This window comes from Carassius carassius, chromosome 20 (assembly GCF_963082965.1).
Source record: "Carassius carassius chromosome 20, fCarCar2.1, whole genome shotgun sequence".
Classification (NCBI taxonomy): domain Eukaryota; kingdom Metazoa; phylum Chordata; class Actinopteri; order Cypriniformes; family Cyprinidae; genus Carassius; species Carassius carassius.
This window is the reverse complement of record NC_081774.1, coordinates 15,653,779-15,671,281: the sequence shown is the minus strand read 5'-3', so window position 1 is coordinate 15,671,281 and position 17,503 is coordinate 15,653,779. Positions and strand designations below refer to the sequence as shown.

The window sequence follows — 17,503 nt, the reverse complement described above, 5'->3', positions numbered from 1 at the left end:
TATAATAATATTAAAATCTTGCGAATGTTTGGTGTGGGGTGTTTTTAAAGGAATGACCAACACTTCACAATCAATGGGAGTTGGGCAACCTCACCACCCAGTAAACCACACAAGACCCTTTTTCTATGTTCAACCACCATCTCAGCCTTATTTCATGTATCAATGGCCCATGAATCCATATGGCCACTACGGGTTTCCAGGGCCAGGTAAGTTCTTTGAGACCCTGCTTATTGTAGACTTTTGATTAGTTCCAAAATGTTTATTAAAAAAAAAAAAATTTGTTCCAGCTTTGCATTTTGGCCGTCCCTACATGGCCCCTTATCAGTTTATGCAGTATCCTGGGTATGTGATCCCACATGCACCCATGCAGCCAATTGATTACAGAAGAATCAACCCCCACTTCCCCTCGGTTGCATCCTACGATTTGCGTGTCCGCCAGCACTTTCAACACGCAGGGATGCATCGGGAGACCGCCTGTTCTGAGGTCCAAACAGATTCTAGTGATTCAGTCAACAAACTGATAGACAAAATTGAGAGTCTGAAGACATCTGACCAAGGTAGTGACAAGGGGCTTAACAATGTGGTCTCCTCTACACCGGATGTAGTGCAAGGGGAGAAACTGACCGGTTTAAATGAAGACTCGAAGTTAGAGCTTGTTTCTCAGGAAGGTAAGGAGGAACAAGTTAATCAGGTCACAAGGCCCACGACCTACAGTGACTCCGCATATGATGCTGAATCTAGCCAGGGTAGACTGGATGAATGCGTGTTATCAGATGTGCTACCCCTTGACCGTTCTTCTGTCCATGAGGAAGACCATGCCAATGAGAACGATGACCAACAGAGTGTTGCTGAAGAACTGTGCTGCCAAAATGGAAAGCCAACAACCAGTGCAACTGGCAATGTGTTCTGTAGTGGTATCAAAAGCACTGCTGGTCCAACAGCGAACCCAGATTTGGAGAAACCAGGTGATGAGCAGGTACAAAATATTGTGTCTACTGATGTTGCTGCAGTTATGGAGCCCCTTATAAATCTCTCGGAAGACTTTGACCTGCAGTATCAAATCCTTCGCTTGCCCTGCAATAAGACGACAACTGGCCTCTGTCTTGAACGAGAGATTGACCCACTTGTTTACTTCGATTCGCCAACTACTCTGTTGCCTCCACAGAACTATATGTCCTCTGTTGGCAGTGCATATTCCTACAGCTACTACCCTCAAGTGACCCAAGAGCGCCAGAGTGTCCTGAGTCCATCCATAGATGAGCTCTCTTCCAGAGATGAAATGTTCTCCACTGATGTGGAGGATCTTGATCTCGTTCCTGGACATGTGTATGTTGGTGGTGGCAGGCTGGCTGAAACCAGTGACGTGCCCATTTGCACAAGAAAAGAGCTCTTGAGCGTGGAGAAGGCTCTCCCTGTCTGCCATAAAATGTGCGTGTGCTGTGGCTCAAGCTTGCAGGATGAGGTAGGATTGTGCAAAATGGCCGAACACCGCCATCCTGAGCGAGATGAGGAGTCTGACTGCCAGTATGACCTTGATGCAGAGGTGCGGAGTAACTGCGAGTCGCCAAGAGTGTCCAAGAGGAAGTGTTGCAGCAGACATGTGCTGCCCTCTTGTGGGCATCACTGTGCCAAACACCGGCACAGAAAGCTGCGGTGCGAGGGCCAAGAGCGCTGTGATCTATGCGAGCATGCTTGTGTGTATCCCAAAGGAGAGTGCTGTGAGGAGTATGGCTCTCTGGTTAAAGCAGATAAGAGAATTCAAAAGAGTGCCTTGTGCAGGCCTTGTATTGGTAAGGGTTTTTCTTTTCTTTTTTTTTTAATACTGTCACAAGGTGGTCTGCTCATGCAGAAATATTTTTAGAACAACAATGGAGAGAGGGTGTTGTCTCTGACCAAGATAATTGGGCAAGCTGTGGTGCCAAACCCAGGGCTTGGAGGCAAGTTGGTGGACCTCAAGATCAAGGTAGGACACAGACTTCTAAATGGTGGGGGAGGAGGGGGATTTTTGCCTACTTGAATGTGAAGTCTTTTGAAGTTGAAGGCAAGTGTCAAGTATGCTTGGTCTCTTAAATGGTGTTCTTTTGATTTTGTAAAGGGAGAACTCCATTGAGAAAGCCGATTTGTAAGGCAGTCCACCAGCAAAGACCAAGAAGTGAATATAATGAGGCTGACTTTACCTACTACCAGAGAGGCAGAGGTGAGGTTGGAGTTTTTAACCAGTTTAGCCCCGTTCACACAACGAATGAGAACCATAAAATCACGATAAAAGTTCTAAGAGTCTCTCAATATTCGAGAACCGTGGAGTCCATTCCACCGCTATAACAAAGGCACAAATTATTAAAAAAAAATTCCAACTGATGAAGGATTCGACACCCAATTCGAATCAATCCGGCTATAACAAAATGGTTTATAGCGGCAGACAAGAGTGTGCTTGGAATAAACCGACCATATCGTTCGCTGATGTGGACGCTAATACCTCTAGTTGTCATTTTTGGTATGAATGGGGCGTCAATCACCACTTTCAATCCATGTCTTTTGTGTAATAGCTTTGTCCCATCAGGTGCTATGAAGAAAAGGGGCACAAGATACTAAACCACGATGCACTGCTGTAATACTTGAATGTATTACCCGAAACGTGTGTAAAATGCACTTCACTATGAATGTACACATGGACACTGTTCTTGACTGTATGTAACTTAAAAAAAAAAGTATGGCAGTGACTTGCACCTTGCTGCATTTCCAGTGCTCAAGTTAACTTTCTATTTTGGGTGCAATGCATTCATCTTAATATAATACAGAGACTACTCTCACTTGACCAGGCCTTGACCTATGCCTACAAAGCCCTTTTCTCATGTGGCTGGATCTGGGAGGTGTGGATCTGGTCTCACAGCAAGGGTTCAGAATCTTCACATGGTCAAGGACTGGCCCACTGCGACCGGTTTCAGATGTTGGGCACTGGAGATGCAGCTGGTTTATGGGTGATACGGGGGAAAAAGAAGGATGAGAAGTAAAGTGGACAATTTGGCAGTTTGGCCACTCTTAGTCCAGATGTCTTTGTTTTATTACTGTGCTATTTTTATACATTGTGTAATGTTGACATGCAGAAAACCCCACCTAGCTGTACAGTGTTATTGTGTCATTAAAGCCTCAGCATTGCACTTGACCTGTCTGGTGTGTTTTGTGTCCCCTCTGCTTTAAAGAGATGGTAAAAAAAAAAAACTCCCCTCACTAGGTTGCATTTTGTTTGTTGCCATTGTCCATGTGTTTTTAATTTACAAGGGCCAGCTCATTAGTGTGGGCTTGTCAGGATTCCAGTATCTCAGCTGGTGGTGAACTTTAAAACCGATAAACTCTAGCCCTGGGTTTTTAAACTCTGCCTTCGCCCAAATACACAGGAGTGGCCTTTTTCTTAATCTGTACTCAAAGTATTTTTGTTTTACTTCTAATTCTTATGATGGACTATATTTGCTGGGGCTGATATTGACTGACTTTGGGGCTAAAAAATTTGTTCAAACGTCACAAGCTTCTCAGATTATCCATTTGATTTCAGCATTGCAATAGGTTGTCACTTTGAATGACAGCTTTGTTTAAAAAGTCGGTTTGATGGCTTAATTTAATCTGATTTTGGCAAGAGGAATGGTATAGAAATTGATTACTTGTTATACAATGTTTAACAATGCACAAAATAAGTTTACTTATACAACATTGTGAGCATCTTCATTAGTTCACGGTAACTAGTTAGTTTCTTGCTTCAGTTCTATAAATCCTACTTTCAGCGCTCATAAAAATGCTAAAAATCAACGAAAAGTTTGTATATTTCTGTAATGTTTAAGACACTGTTTGTTGTACTTATCTTGCAAGGCAAGTTAGTATTTGTTTTGTAACAAATATAATCCACCTTCAAACGACTAAACGATCAGACCTGTTTGGACTCGAAAAACGATGTAAAGGGGCGTGGCAAAATGATTAGCGGTCCTTCTATTGGCTGTTCTCTTCGAAGACGTTGCTCGCTATTGGCTGCGCTGAGGGAGTAGAAGAGAGTTTACAGTGTGCCTTTGAAGAAGGCAGAGTGTAATATGACAGATGAGGCTGCTCCGCACGCGACGTTCACCGTTTGCACAGATGAAAACACTTCTCGATATACAAGGTGAGTTTCCTCCCCCCACACTCTTTCAAAGAAACAGGTGAAACTTCTTGGCTTTCCTATTTGTGCATTCGCATCGGAGTTGTTCTGAGACTTTATATACCTCGTTAAATTCTTAAACAGAGTTTAATCTGTTTGGATTAGTTTTTGGTCCATTGCATAGATGCATATTTGCTGCATTACGTTTCAACCGCGGTTTTATAACCTGCGCTGAGCGTGTAACTTTGGAGCACATCTGTTCAAAGCAAGTTCAGCCTCTGCACCGTACCAACCCATCAAGTTTTGTATTGTGTTTTACTGTGTTTTGTTGTGTTATGAATCAGTGCAATACGGATGGAACCTGATATATATATATATGAATTCTCTTTCACTTTTTTTTTTTTTAGATTGCAGCAGGATTATTTCGGGCAGCTTTCTTCTCTGTTCCGGTTTAAGTCTTGTTTTGATTGTTTAGAGACACGCAACAATGGCCGCGTGTCAAAATATAGTGAGCTGCCTAACTAGACTGCATTTCTGGGTGACATAGACGTGTTGAATGCCCTGCAGTGTAAGCTGCTTGTTAGGTTTTAAGACGCAGCCAATGGCAACTAGTCTAAATATGACTGTTTTTGAAAACAGACGTGCCCTGATAATGCCTGTACATGTCACACAATCCAAAGTATTTGGCTTATCTTTATAAATCCCAAACCTTAGCCCACAGAGTCTGTTTATGTGTCATTCAACCTTTTCATCATTCAAGGTTTTTTGTCTTTACTGTGTCCTTGTGAATTCCACATATATTATCTTATGTTATCTCAGTGCTTTGCTATCAGACAACTGCTTGATTCTCTCAGCATTCGAGGTGCCTTTTCTCTATACATTTGGTTTTATTATTAACATGGGTTTGTGTAGATGAGCAGCATGCACTTTAATCACTTTAAGAGTTTGACACCCATTCAGACAGCATTTCAGTACAAAGTTAAAAGCTTATCTGCTTCCTGTCGCAAACACACCCTAGTCAGCCGAAGTTCGGTGTGTTTCATTTAAAAAATAAACACACGAAGATCTGTGTGACTTTGCTGTATAAATTATGTGTTGCCCTGGGATGTTTGACATTTCTGCATTGTTTACGCAGGTTAACATGGGTGGTGAGTTGTAACACCAACATCCCACAGGCGACTTACATGAACGGCGTGAAAAAAGGCATCAAAATTAAAGGCCAAGGGCATGCATGAATAGCACCCCTCCCCACCTGCTCAAGTCAGTGCATTGCCCTTGAGGAACGCCTCAAGGCTTTAGATTTTAAGTGATGTTTTTTTTTCTTTCCCCCCTTTCTGACAAATCAGATCCCCTGATTCAGCTGCATCCATTAGGTTGATGCTCCGCAGTAGCACACAGTTATTGGTTTGTTATCTGCTTGTTTCATTGTCTTAGTTTTCGAGATGACAGACTGAAGATTGACCTTCAGTGAAGCTTCCACCATGGGATTCATGTTTCTTTAAAGATAAAATCATAAAGGCATTGTTTCACATTTGATAATATCTTGTTATGCGCATCTAGTATACCCAGTCCCATTGCATTTCTTTAGTCATGCACTTGATCCTCGGTTGTTTTAAATTAAAAGTAAAAAAGCAAAAATTTCTAGCTCAAGTAGAAAATATGCCAAGTGAAAGCCAGCTTGCTCAGCATAAAATGAAAGATTGATGCCAGTACAAAAGTGAGAACTCAAAGGACGTGTTCTCAAGGTTACACCTTCTCAAATATTTCATATGATTTAGTAAATGTGCCCACAGGACGTTTAATAGATTGGCACGTTTTCTCCCCTGTGTGCTGTACCAGAACTGCTGAAGGAAATTCTGCAATGTGAAATTGAGCAGGAATGGTTTTCATGGTTACTGAGATACTATGAGAAGCACACAATTTCTCCATCACAGAGAGCTGGATTCGCAGCGTCCATACTTGTTTTATTTTCAATGCACTTTTTTTTCCTCATTTGTAATGACACCAATTTGATGAGCATGAAACAATCATGTCTTCAAACGGTGAACTGGTCTCATTTAGCAAAAATAGTTTTGGTAAAGCCTTTAAGATCTATTAGTAAATTAAAAGTATTCATGTCTGTATGTCTCTAAAGCTGTCTATGATATTACTGTAATGCGTTTTGATTGGAAGTCCCAAAGAGGAGGGAAATATTTCCGCTTCTCTATCACAAGATAATGTGCTCCTAATAATGGATAATCCCTCAGGGGCGTCTGTCCATTCATGCTACAATAGCAGGCTTAATTGCATTATTAATTATTTTCACCCTCAAGGGATGGAATGGAATTATACATATATGAGCAATTATTACATGGTATAAACCTTTGAACTTGAAAGAGAAGAGCGCAAATTGCGTGATGCGATAGCTTTTGTTTTGCATGTCAAGGTCACATGAGCAAATTATGATGTTATGGCTGTAAGTGAAACAACAGGAAGTCTGGAGTGAGGCTTATGCTGAAAATGTGGCCATTTAAATTTAACTTGGTCACTTGATAAGTAAGTGTTCATTCTTTTCTCAGGTGATTGACGTGTAGTACCAGCACACTTCATTTTGCCTTGAGTATTTCTCACTTAGTGACAAGCACTGAGCCAGGCAATTAAAATGCATATTAGCTGTACAGTACCTGAAAGAAACAATTGCCCTCGAATACATTTTAGATGAGGTTAGGAAATATTTTTAAGCTCTGAATTGGTTAAGGTCATAAGGAAGCTTGAGTGCTGGAGGGGTTTTGAACTCTCATTCATTGGTCAGCTTCATGCATGCTAATAGTCATGTGTCATGCAGGTTTGAGAAACTGTACCTACGGGTTCGACTAAACTAGGTCACATTTTGCTCTTGCTTGTAAGGGGAAGTTTTTCATCCAGGCAAAATTTGTACTGCCATTGTGTGGCCATATAAACACTCATAAGTGGATTACACTGCCCATTGAGTAAAACAACATTTTATGCCAATAAATCAACCCTGATTACCAGGTTATACAGAAACCAATAATAAATATATTGTATCCTAAATATTAAACCGTATATATTTGAAGACAAAACAAACATAAATAGAAGAGGGGTATAAAGCATGGAAAAAAGCAGAAGAAAAGAGCACAGAGAACACAGATCAGCAGTCAGGAAAGGAGGAGTACTAGATGTGTCATTAGCAAGGTATGTCACCCTCTTATCATGGTCATGTGTTTAGGAAATAACTTGTCTTGCTCAGACTGAGGGATGAACCAAAGTCATAAGCATTTCTCAGGAAAAAACATGTTTTTTAATTATTATTTCTTGTTGCATCAACAAAATGTATCTATTCTGAGAAATAAAATAAAAATCTGGCTAAAATATTTCAAATCTATGCTAAATCTATGTTGTTAACAGTGCAGTTTTTTCAAACTGGAGAATATATATATATATATATATATTTATTTATTTTAAACCTTCAAATGCAAAATATATATTACAAGATGTACGTCAAGTGGCAGAAAGTACATTTCCAATCTTGAAACACATTTTGAGCAAATGCAAAATGTGTTTTTAAAATATACAGTTTGCAAATTATAAATGTATTTAGACAGAAAGTGTATGGAAAAATAATCAATAAGTAATTTAAGTAACTAAAACTACATGTATTTATGAAAAAAAAGATCATTTACAGTATAGCAATGGATTTTGTATATTTTGAAATATTTGAAATCTGAAAAAAAAAATCTGTACAGCATGGGTATTAAGATTGTACATGTTGGTGAATTGCCAATGTATAAAACCTTGATTATTGTTTGGCTTAAGATTAAATTCATTATTAAATAAATCAGCAAAATAATTGGAGCTGTGGTGGAAAGTGTGTTAGATGCATGTTTTGTACGCTATGAGAATGTATATTATTATAAAATGGTAAAAAAATTCACAATTTTCAGATATTCTGTTTCCCTGGTTGTTTTATGAATTGTCTATAATGTACAGCAAAATAACACTACAGGCGTAATGGTTTTTGACATTTAAGTTAATATTTTCCTTAAATCACACAATATGGTTGCATATTCTCTAATGATTCTTAAACTTACCTTGTGATATGATACACTTTGCCAATAACATGGGTCAAGTTAGTTTATTTATTGGTGAAGACATATTCTGTGGCTATACATTATAGATATATTCTTCTATTTTAAAATCTTAAATATTAGAAGTTTTAGTTCACCTTTAATTTCTTCTTGTTAACTTAAAAAAAGAAAAAATGGCACATTTAACCTCGTCTTCCCTACTTTAAGAATGGATGAATTTCAAGTCTGTGAAATAACTCTTTCTTTATTGTCATTCATTTCCTCCTATTTTACAGAGTTATTTCATCATTAGACGGGGAAGGATATTCCTGTGGACTGCTTTTATTTCCAGCTGTGCTCATTGAATGAGTTGATACCCTGCTTGGATCTATACTAGACCCATGGTAAGAATCACTCTGTGAAGCCATGAAGTCATTTCACGTTATCATAGAATTAATCACAGATAATTATCTAATTAAGCCGTTTTGTTTTCAGCTGATATACACGATTTATCTTCCGCATTCTTCACGACCGATGTCTAGGCTTAGGGTGACTGTGTCAGTCCTAATCCCTGCTGATTTGTTTACCTATCCAGGACGTCTACTTTTAAGTCAAGCCTGACAAGAATATAGATCCAGCTCACAGCGAGCGCATAATAAATTAACCCCTCTGCCTGCATGTGAATGTGCCAAAACCTATCCCCTGGATTAAATTCTTGACAGTCTGTTTTGATGCAACACATTTGTCTCGCTTCCGCAGTCAGAGCCAGACGTGCAGACGGCCTCATCAGCACCGAGTGGTTGACGGAGAAGTGCATTGGTGATTCAAATCGGCAAGAATAGCATTATTAAAGTAACCGAAGAGCCACGTTTTAAGGACGATGGACACCTTGTCCCAGAACTCCAGGCTTGAGTGCCAAATCTGTTTCAACTACTTCAGCCAACGGCGCCGTCCCAAACTCCTGCACTGCCAGCATACCTGCTGCTCTGTGTGTCTGAGCCAGATGCGGCTCAGTCAGAGAGAGCTTCGCTGTCCCTGGTGTCGTAGTGTGACGCAGATCCCTGGCGGACTTTCGGTCTCCCATCTTGCAGACGACCCGGAAGTGCTTTCCATTATCAGTCCGTCTCACTCCTCTGAGCACACTCCCATCTTTATACACTTACCCAACAGTGGCTGCTACCTGATGCCCATCCCTCTGGACACAGATGAGGCATTGCTTCCCGGACAACCAGCGTGTCGATTTGGCCCTAAAAGTGTTGGGGTGTTAAACGTCTCTGATGGCGGGAGCCTCGTGCTGGGGGATGACACAGGTGAGGAGGGGATGGAGGAGGTGGCGGTTAAGACCAAAGCATGGACGGGGGTTTGCACTGTGCTACTGGTGGCACTCATTTTGATTTTTCTGCTGGGTATTGTGTTGCATAACATGTCCTGTGTGTCCAAACGCTTCACTATTATTTCCTGCGGATGAGACAGATTCATCAAATTTACTTGTAAAGGACCGACCAATATTGCTCAGAATCTGTTATGTGATTGTGATTATGTACATCACATATGGTGAATAATATATGGTAGATGAGCAGAAGGGAATGAAAGTCAACGGCACAAATCAATGCGATTTGTGTTATTTCCAAAGTGCAAAAGCCCTGATTCATTCATTTGCAGGGAATTTGTTCAATTAATGTGCAGAAATGTCATTAAAGAATCTAGCAGTATTCACTCCATGTATTTGCATGTCGTGTATGTAGTATGTACCTGAGGGAAATTAACTTGGTTAGATTTGTGCGTTATTGACAGCCCTGTAGGCGTTGTGCAGTTTGTAACTGAACACTAAAATTGAGAAATGAATTTACATATTGCTAAATAGCTGCACTGCCTTTAAATAATGTTTATTGCTGTGTTTGATTGCTGTATGTTTTAAGGTGTTTCATTAAAGCAGTTTCTTTAAAATACAATCTTTTATTTAATTACTTTTTTTTATTGGTAACAAGCTGTTACTTTTTTTTTTTTTTTTACTAATGGGTTTTGACTTTGATTTAAATGAGTGAAAACATCAGTCTTTGATTTGTGTGGCATAATTTAAACTTCATTCAAAACAAATTAATATTAATATGAGAACCTTTTGACTCTACATGCTGCTTAAAAAGCTTCATAAATACACTACTGTTCTGTTAATCTTGGACCAGTAAGATCGTTTTGAAAGAAATTAAATAATTATTCAGCAAAAATGCAATGAATTGGATCAAAATTTAAGACCTTTACATTGATAAAAAATAAAATAAAACATTGAATAAATGTTGTTCTTTTAAACTCTTTATTCCTCAAAGAATCCTGTCTGAAAAACAACATATTCTAGCTTCCACAATAATTGTTTTCAACATTGAAAATAAGAAATGTTTCTTGAGCATCAAATCAGCATATTTGAATAGTTTTGAAGGGTCATGTGACACTGAAGACTGGAGTAATGATGCTGAAAATTCAGCTTTGTCATCACAGGAATAAATTACATTTAAAATAGATATAATAGAAGACTGACACAAATGATTAGGAATGATCAGTTGTTCATCACGGTCATATAGTAAAAACATCCTGCTATGCTTTTAAACTGTGATCTTATAGGCCAAGAATTATTATGAATAGAACTGATATGATATAAAAACATCTGATATGAAAGACAAATATCTTGTTACAAATGACAAGCATATGACAGTATTGCTGTACTCTTTATTAACAGGTTTGACTGATTCATCTACAGGTGCATAAACTCAAGCACAGTCATGTTGTCTCTTGCCCAAACATTTACCGTAGAACACACTGTACCTTTTCTCTTCCAGAATGACTGTGATGATGCCATTCCACAACAATTAGATAATTCTAGCAAAGTATTTATATATATATATATATATATATATATATAATTAGTCTTTTAAGGTACATTTCTAAACACTATAGGCTACTTTCTGCAGAATTAAATTGCAAAAAACAGTCACTCCATTTGCAATGGGGTTTCTAATGCAGCTGAAGGAGTTACTTTATGACATCTCTCTCTCTCTCTGGCCTTAACTTTCTATATTTTTATTTCCTTTTTTATTTTAGGAAGTCATGAAAATGCAATAGCATTTCTTGGTCGCTTTTGGAGAAAATGAAAAATAAAAATCATATTTGCTATGATCTACGAAAGCCCATTAATATATAAGCATATTATAGGTAAATCATAATTATATAATAATTGACTTAAGTCAAAGTATGGCCATTCTTAGAAAAAATTAGGAGATAAAAAAGTTATAAATTTGTGTTGTGTAATTAGTAAATTGAAATGGACATTATATAGTGAAAATTATAACATTGTCAAAATGAAGCCACAATTATGTCAAAATAATAAAGATGTGAAATATATCATAAATATGACAAAAGTTGAAGTTGAGATGACTTATATGTTGAGATAACTTTTGTTTTGTAAAAAAACAAACAAACAAACAACAACAACATTACATTGAATTATTACAGTACATTATGCCCTATTTTATTTTATAGATCTAATTTCAAATGGCACTTAGAGGCTTTTGCAGCAGAACTCTTCAAACACACACACATTGCTAGCTGATGCAGCAAAAAAAGGAGGAAGATCTTGTTAATCGAATTTCTTAGAAATTAAATGTTTCATAAGAAAATATGGGTGTGGTGTTCTTGCAGCCTCCACATTTTTTTTGGCATATTATTGTGTCAGTATGCATATTTAGAGCTCTGCGTAACAATGCCAAAAGAGCACACCTCATTTACCTCGGCCTGCATCTGTCAACATGCACAGAACTGCACGCATTTGCTGAAATCATGCAAAATGCCAGACAGCACTGTACATGATTGATAGTGTTGTCCACATGTCAGTTTCTCCTCTAACTTTAGTAAATCACCTATACAAAGGGGCCTTTAACAGGCCATTATCACACAACACTGACACAATCCATCTTCACAGTCACACGCGCTCACAAATCTTCTAATGTGCACAAGGATGTTCTCATCTGCTTTTGAAATATATATTTGAGAATATATGGATAAAAATACTGTCAGGACAAAGATCTTTGGATAAAAAGCATAAAAAAAGCAATCATCTGTTCTGACCGATTTCCAATTTTAACTGTCAGTTGTAGACTAGAAGACAAATTAATCCCAGCTAACGGCTTGATCTGCAATAAGAAACCTAAATTCAGAGGGACCTGCATACCATATAATTTTATTATTAATAGAGCTAGAACAGCAGGTGGTATACAAATAAATAAATGTGTAAATTCACATATGCACAAAAATTATTTTGTGTAGGACGAGAGAAGAATGAAAACCAACAAATTCAGACATACAGAGACCGGAAATGTACTTGATTTTAATATGTTAATTGAAAAAGGATAATTAAATGAATATTTGACTCTTGTACAGTGTTCAGTATCTCATAAACTCATAAGGTAGACCTATTAATTTAGTAACTCCAGTCATTATTAGCTCCTACCAGCAGGAGGCAGTAGTAGACTGCAAAACAGTTGAACAGAGACATTGGTAATTTCACTTTCCCTTCAAAATTCCCCAAACGTCATTTTGTACATCATGATTAAGAGCAGGTGCAGTTTAGTCATGCTACATAAGGAATGAATCATCTTACAGCAGCATGCTGGTTTCATGAAAATGTGATCATCTATTCCCTTTAGTCAATGTGGTTCACTATTATGTCTTTCAAATCATATTTATAATTTAGTTCAGATGTTCATCAGTCAAAAACTACAGGATTTTTAAAGGAGAACACATATAGTATACTTCACCTTGATAAATAATAAATTATTAACAATTGCCAATATATATATATATATATATATATATATATATATATATATATATATATATATGGTCTAAGAAAGATTAAAAATAAAGGTGTATATATATATATAAATATATATATATATTTGTTTTTTGCTCACAATGCTGTACTGATACCCGGAATCAGAGGTATAAAGAAAGAAGGCTATACATATTTATCCTGTGTTTTTTTAAGGAAAACTTTCTAGAGTTCACAGCCCAGACAAGCAATTAAATCTATTAGAAAGTCCACATCCTCCCTCTGAATGGCTGGGTTGGAAAAAACACAAAGGAAGAAAATTCACTTTGTCTTCCAGAGGTTGATAGCCAATCATTGTGAATCCTTCCTCCATCATCATTTTTGGAGCCACTTGTGTGAATTCATAATGTCTGCTTATAAGCAGATAATGGGAACAGCTCTGTAAATAAGCAAACTTAGACTAATTTGTGTTCCTGCATTTACTGGTTGACGAAGACATGAAAAGGCTTAATTTCTTGACTTAACACGTTAAGTTCTTTGTCTCGCTCTGGGCCTGGAGGAATGCTTTGCAGTCGTTTTGGGAGATACCAAAAGCACACATTACTGTTTTCAGGCTGAAATAATACAAAAACTCTTAAAAAAACCCTTTCTGTTTCACAAAAGTTTATTTGTGGCTAAAGAAGTTCCTTCAGATTATAAAATGGTAAGAAAGAGATGGTTCTTCAAAGATAATTTGACTGAATGGTTCTTTGTGGAACCAAAAATGGTTCTTCTATGGCATCTATGTGAAAAACACTTTGAAACACATTTTTTTAAGACAATATGTAAAATCATAAAACGATGAGCTATAACAACTTTTAGAATCATTCAGGAATTTTCATCTTAAAATATGCTGAAAGTTTACAGAAACATGGCACTTACAGGTACCTTCTCCTTTAAAGACAAACTGAAAATGTGTTCTTCTCTTCAGCTTGTAGTAAAGATACTCTGTATTTTCCAGGCAGTGGTTGATATGTACATTGAAAAACCCTCAGAACACTACAAATAATTTATTTAATATTTGCTTTGTCTATAAGAAGGAAAAAACGTTTTTGAATAGTTGTGCTTCAAGGTTTAGTGCTGTCTCTGTCATTTTGTCATAAATATGTGTAGCCCCTTTGGGTATTTTGTGAAGCACAATAGATAAATAAACATTTTAAAAGTAGATGAAATTAAAGGCTCACACACAGAAGGGAATAATAGAATATAGTTATATAAAATAATAAATAAAATAGATTTTTCTTAAATAATTGGTTTACCCTTCCTGGTTCTCAATTCTGGATATTTCAAACAATCTTTCATTTCTACTTCTTTCTTCCTCACTTCTCCACCAAAAAAGCATTTGATTTATATATATATATATATATATATATATATATATATATATATATGAGCTTTTAGTTATACATTAAGATGTGATTGTGTAGCAATAGAGATTGTCTGCCATAACTTTGCCTTCCACATGAAACACTATGTGCTGACCACACTGAATTCTTTTGTCCCCATCATTGTGCTTGTCAGGTTGGAAGAGATACTCGACACACAGCTGATTATATTCCTGCAGGAGGCCCTGAGAACATCACATGGCCTTTACACCTTGGTTTTCAATGCCTCCTCAAGCATCAATGACTCTTTGCAGCCTGTTGTGAAAGCGTATGACTTCCTAGTTAGTCCTGAGCAGTAAAGCTGCCCACTGCTCTTGACAAAGCCTTGAATCCTTCTTCGACTGTCTTGCATGTTCTGCAGTCTGCAATCGTTTGTACTCAGATATTGATATTGAGATCCAACTGTGGATAATAAGGAAAAATACAACCAGCACAAAAGGCTGCGACTACCAACAACAATGCACAGTGTTAACAATCCATGGCATGTCCTTACGAACAAAAGCAATTTGTGTAAATTCACACACACACACACACACACACACACACACACACACACACACACATACACACACACACACACACACACACACACACACACACACACACACACACACACACACATATATATTAGTGCTGTCAAACAATTAATCACATCCAAAATAAAAGTCTTTGTTTACATAATATATGAGTGTGTACTGTGTATATTTATTATGTCTATATTAACACACACACATGCATGTATATATTTAAGAAAAATATGTTTTTACATTTAATATATATATGTATATATATATATATATATATATATATATATATATATATATATATATATATATATATATATATATATATATATATATATATATATATATATATAATATCAATTATATGAATCTAAATATATACAGGTGCTTCTCAATAAATAAGAATGTCAAGGAAAAGTTCATTTATTTCAGTCATTCAACTCAAATTGTGAAACTCATGTATTAAATAAATTCAATGCGCACAGACTGAAGTAGCATGCGGTGACCAGTTTGTGGCAATGCTGAGATGGTATGGAAGCCCAGGTTTCTTTGACAGTGGCCTTCAGCTCCTCTGCATTTTTTGGTTTCTTGTTTCTCATTTTCCTCTTGACAATACCTCATAGTTTCTCTCTGGGGTTCAGGTCTGGTGAGTTTGTTGGCCAGTCAAGCACACCAACACCATGGTCATTTAACCAGCTTTTGGAGCTTTTGGCAGTGTGGGCAGGTGCCAAATCCTGCTGGAAAATTAAATCAGAATCTTCAAAAAGCTGGTCAGCAGAAGGAAGCATGAAGTGGTCCAAAATATCTTGGTAAACGGGTGCAGTGACTTTGGTTTTCAAAAAACACAATGAACCAACACCAGCAGATGACACTGCACCCCAAATCATCACAGACTCTGGAAACTTAACTCTGGACTTCAAGCAACTTGGGCTATGAGCTTATCCACCCTTCCTCCAGACTCTAGGACCTTGGTTTCCAAATGAAATACAAAACTTGCTCTCATCTGAAAAGAGGACTTTGGAACAATAGCAACAGTACAGTTCTTCTTCTCCTTAGCCCAGGTAAGATGACTCTGATGTTTTTCTTTGGTTCAGGAGTGGCTCAACAAGAGTAATATGACAACTGTTGTCAAATTCTTTGACACTTCTGTGTGTGGTGGCTCTTGATGCCTTGACCCCAGCCTCAGTCCATTCCTTGAGAAATTCTCTAACATTTTTTAATCCAGTTTGCTTGACAATCCTCATAAGGCTGCGGTTCTCTCAGTTGGTTGTGCATCTTTTTCTTCCACACTTATATGTTCCAGTCAACTTTCTGTTAAACTGCTTGGATACAGCACTCTGTGAACAGTCTGCTTATTATTATTAATTTTTGTGACTTACACTACTTGTGAAGGGTGTCAATGATTGTCAGAGACCATTTTGAAGGCTCTGGAAACCTTTGCAGGTGTTTTGAGTTAATAAGCTGATTGCCATGTCATCATATTCTAATTTGTTGAGATTATGAATTGGAGGGTTTTTGTTAAATGTGAGCCAAAATCATCATAATTAAAAGAACCAAAGACTTAGACTACTTCAGTCTGTTTGCACTGAATTTATTTAATACATGAGTTTCACAATTTGAGTTGAATTACTGAAATAAATGAAATTTTCCTCTACATGGAAATATTTTCTAAATCTATAATGTATGTGTGTGTATTTATATATTCATAATAAATTTAAGTATTATATATTACACCAGGTTTTTTCTCCATATAGTGGACTTCAATGGGGATCAATGGGTTTGAAGGTCCAAACTGCAGCTTCAAAGTGCTCTACATGATCCCAACCAAGGAATAAGGGGTTTATCTAGCAAAACAATCAGCCATCATATATATACAGGTATATATATATATATATATATATATATATATATATATATATATAAACACACATTTACATTACATTTATGCATTTAGCAGACACTATATATATAGCTAGTGCAGTGGCTGTCAAACCTGTCCTGTAGTACCCCCAGCCCTGCACATTTTGTCTCCCTCATCTATCACACCTGTTTCAACCATCAGCTCATTAGTGGAGACTGCAGGACCTGAAGTGAGTGTGTCAGATATAGGGAGATATACAAAATGTGCAGTGCTGGGGGTAATTCATGGAGACAACAAAGCTAGTGCAAGACAAGCATATATATATATATATATATATATATATATATATATATATATAGACCCTTATTCCTTGACTGGGATTGTGTAAAGACCTTAAAAGCTGCACTGAAACAGCTATTTAGACATTCAACCTGTGAATCACCATACTGAAGTCCACTCTATAGACACAAATCCACAGAAAGTTTTCCTCAAAAGCATAAACTTATCTTTGAATAAAGAAAACACACACACACACACACACACACACACACACACACACATATATATATATATAATAATTTATTAATTCTTAACATCATAGATTACATTTTCCAGCTCAGCTCACTTCCTCTTCACTAGAAAGGTTGAGCTTCAGCATTGCGTGGGGACGCCCATCATCTTGTGATGG

At 37.2% G+C, this 17,503-nt stretch overlaps 2 protein-coding genes across 5 annotated transcripts; both read left to right on the top strand.

Moving 5' to 3' along the window:
• The first annotated feature begins 50 nt into the window (after positions 1–50).
• LOC132096455 (bucky ball-like) lies at positions 51–3,163 on the top strand. Of its 2 annotated transcripts, none has more exons than XM_059501823.1 (5): positions 51–206; positions 288–1,790; positions 1,862–1,963; positions 2,096–2,197; positions 2,561–3,163. In XM_059501823.1, the coding sequence occupies exons 1-5, from the start codon at positions 53–55 to the stop codon at positions 2,590–2,592; spliced, it is 1,893 nt and encodes a 630-aa protein (XP_059357806.1). In that variant the 5' UTR covers positions 51–52; the 3' UTR covers positions 2,593–3,163. The 2 variants fall into 2 exon arrangements, with proteins under 2 accessions (XP_059357806.1, XP_059357807.1); XM_059501824.1 differs by having other exon boundaries at positions 2,547–3,163.
• Positions 3,164–4,014: 851 nt separating this feature from the next.
• Positions 4,015–9,713, top strand: LOC132096454 (E3 ubiquitin-protein ligase rnf152-like). 3 transcript variants are annotated; one of them, XM_059501821.1, is made up of 3 exons: positions 4,015–4,147; positions 8,484–8,591; positions 8,947–9,713. In XM_059501821.1, exon 3 carries the CDS (start codon positions 9,068–9,070, stop codon positions 9,653–9,655), a length of 588 nt encoding a protein of 195 aa, XP_059357804.1. In that variant the 5' UTR covers positions 4,015–4,147; positions 8,484–8,591; positions 8,947–9,067; the 3' UTR covers positions 9,656–9,713. The 3 variants fall into 3 exon arrangements, with proteins under 3 accessions (XP_059357804.1, XP_059357805.1, XP_059357802.1); XM_059501822.1 differs by having other exon boundaries at positions 8,783–9,713; XM_059501819.1 differs by having other exon boundaries at positions 8,683–9,713.
• The last annotated feature ends 7,790 nt before the right edge of the window (positions 9,714–17,503 follow it).

Coding starts and splice junctions, on each gene's coding strand:
- LOC132096455 (XM_059501823.1), top strand. CDS start 53: ATGACCAACACTTCACAATCAATGGGAGTTGGGCAACCTCACCACCCA. Junction 1,791..1,861: donor CTTGTGCAGGCCTTGTATTG/GTAAGGGTTTTT, acceptor AAATATTTTTAG/AACAACAATGGAGAGAGGGT. Junction 1,964..2,095: donor TGGTGGACCTCAAGATCAAG/GTAGGACACAGA, acceptor GATTTTGTAAAG/GGAGAACTCCATTGAGAAAG.
- LOC132096454 (XM_059501821.1), top strand. CDS start 9,068: ATGGACACCTTGTCCCAGAACTCCAGGCTTGAGTGCCAAATCTGTTTC.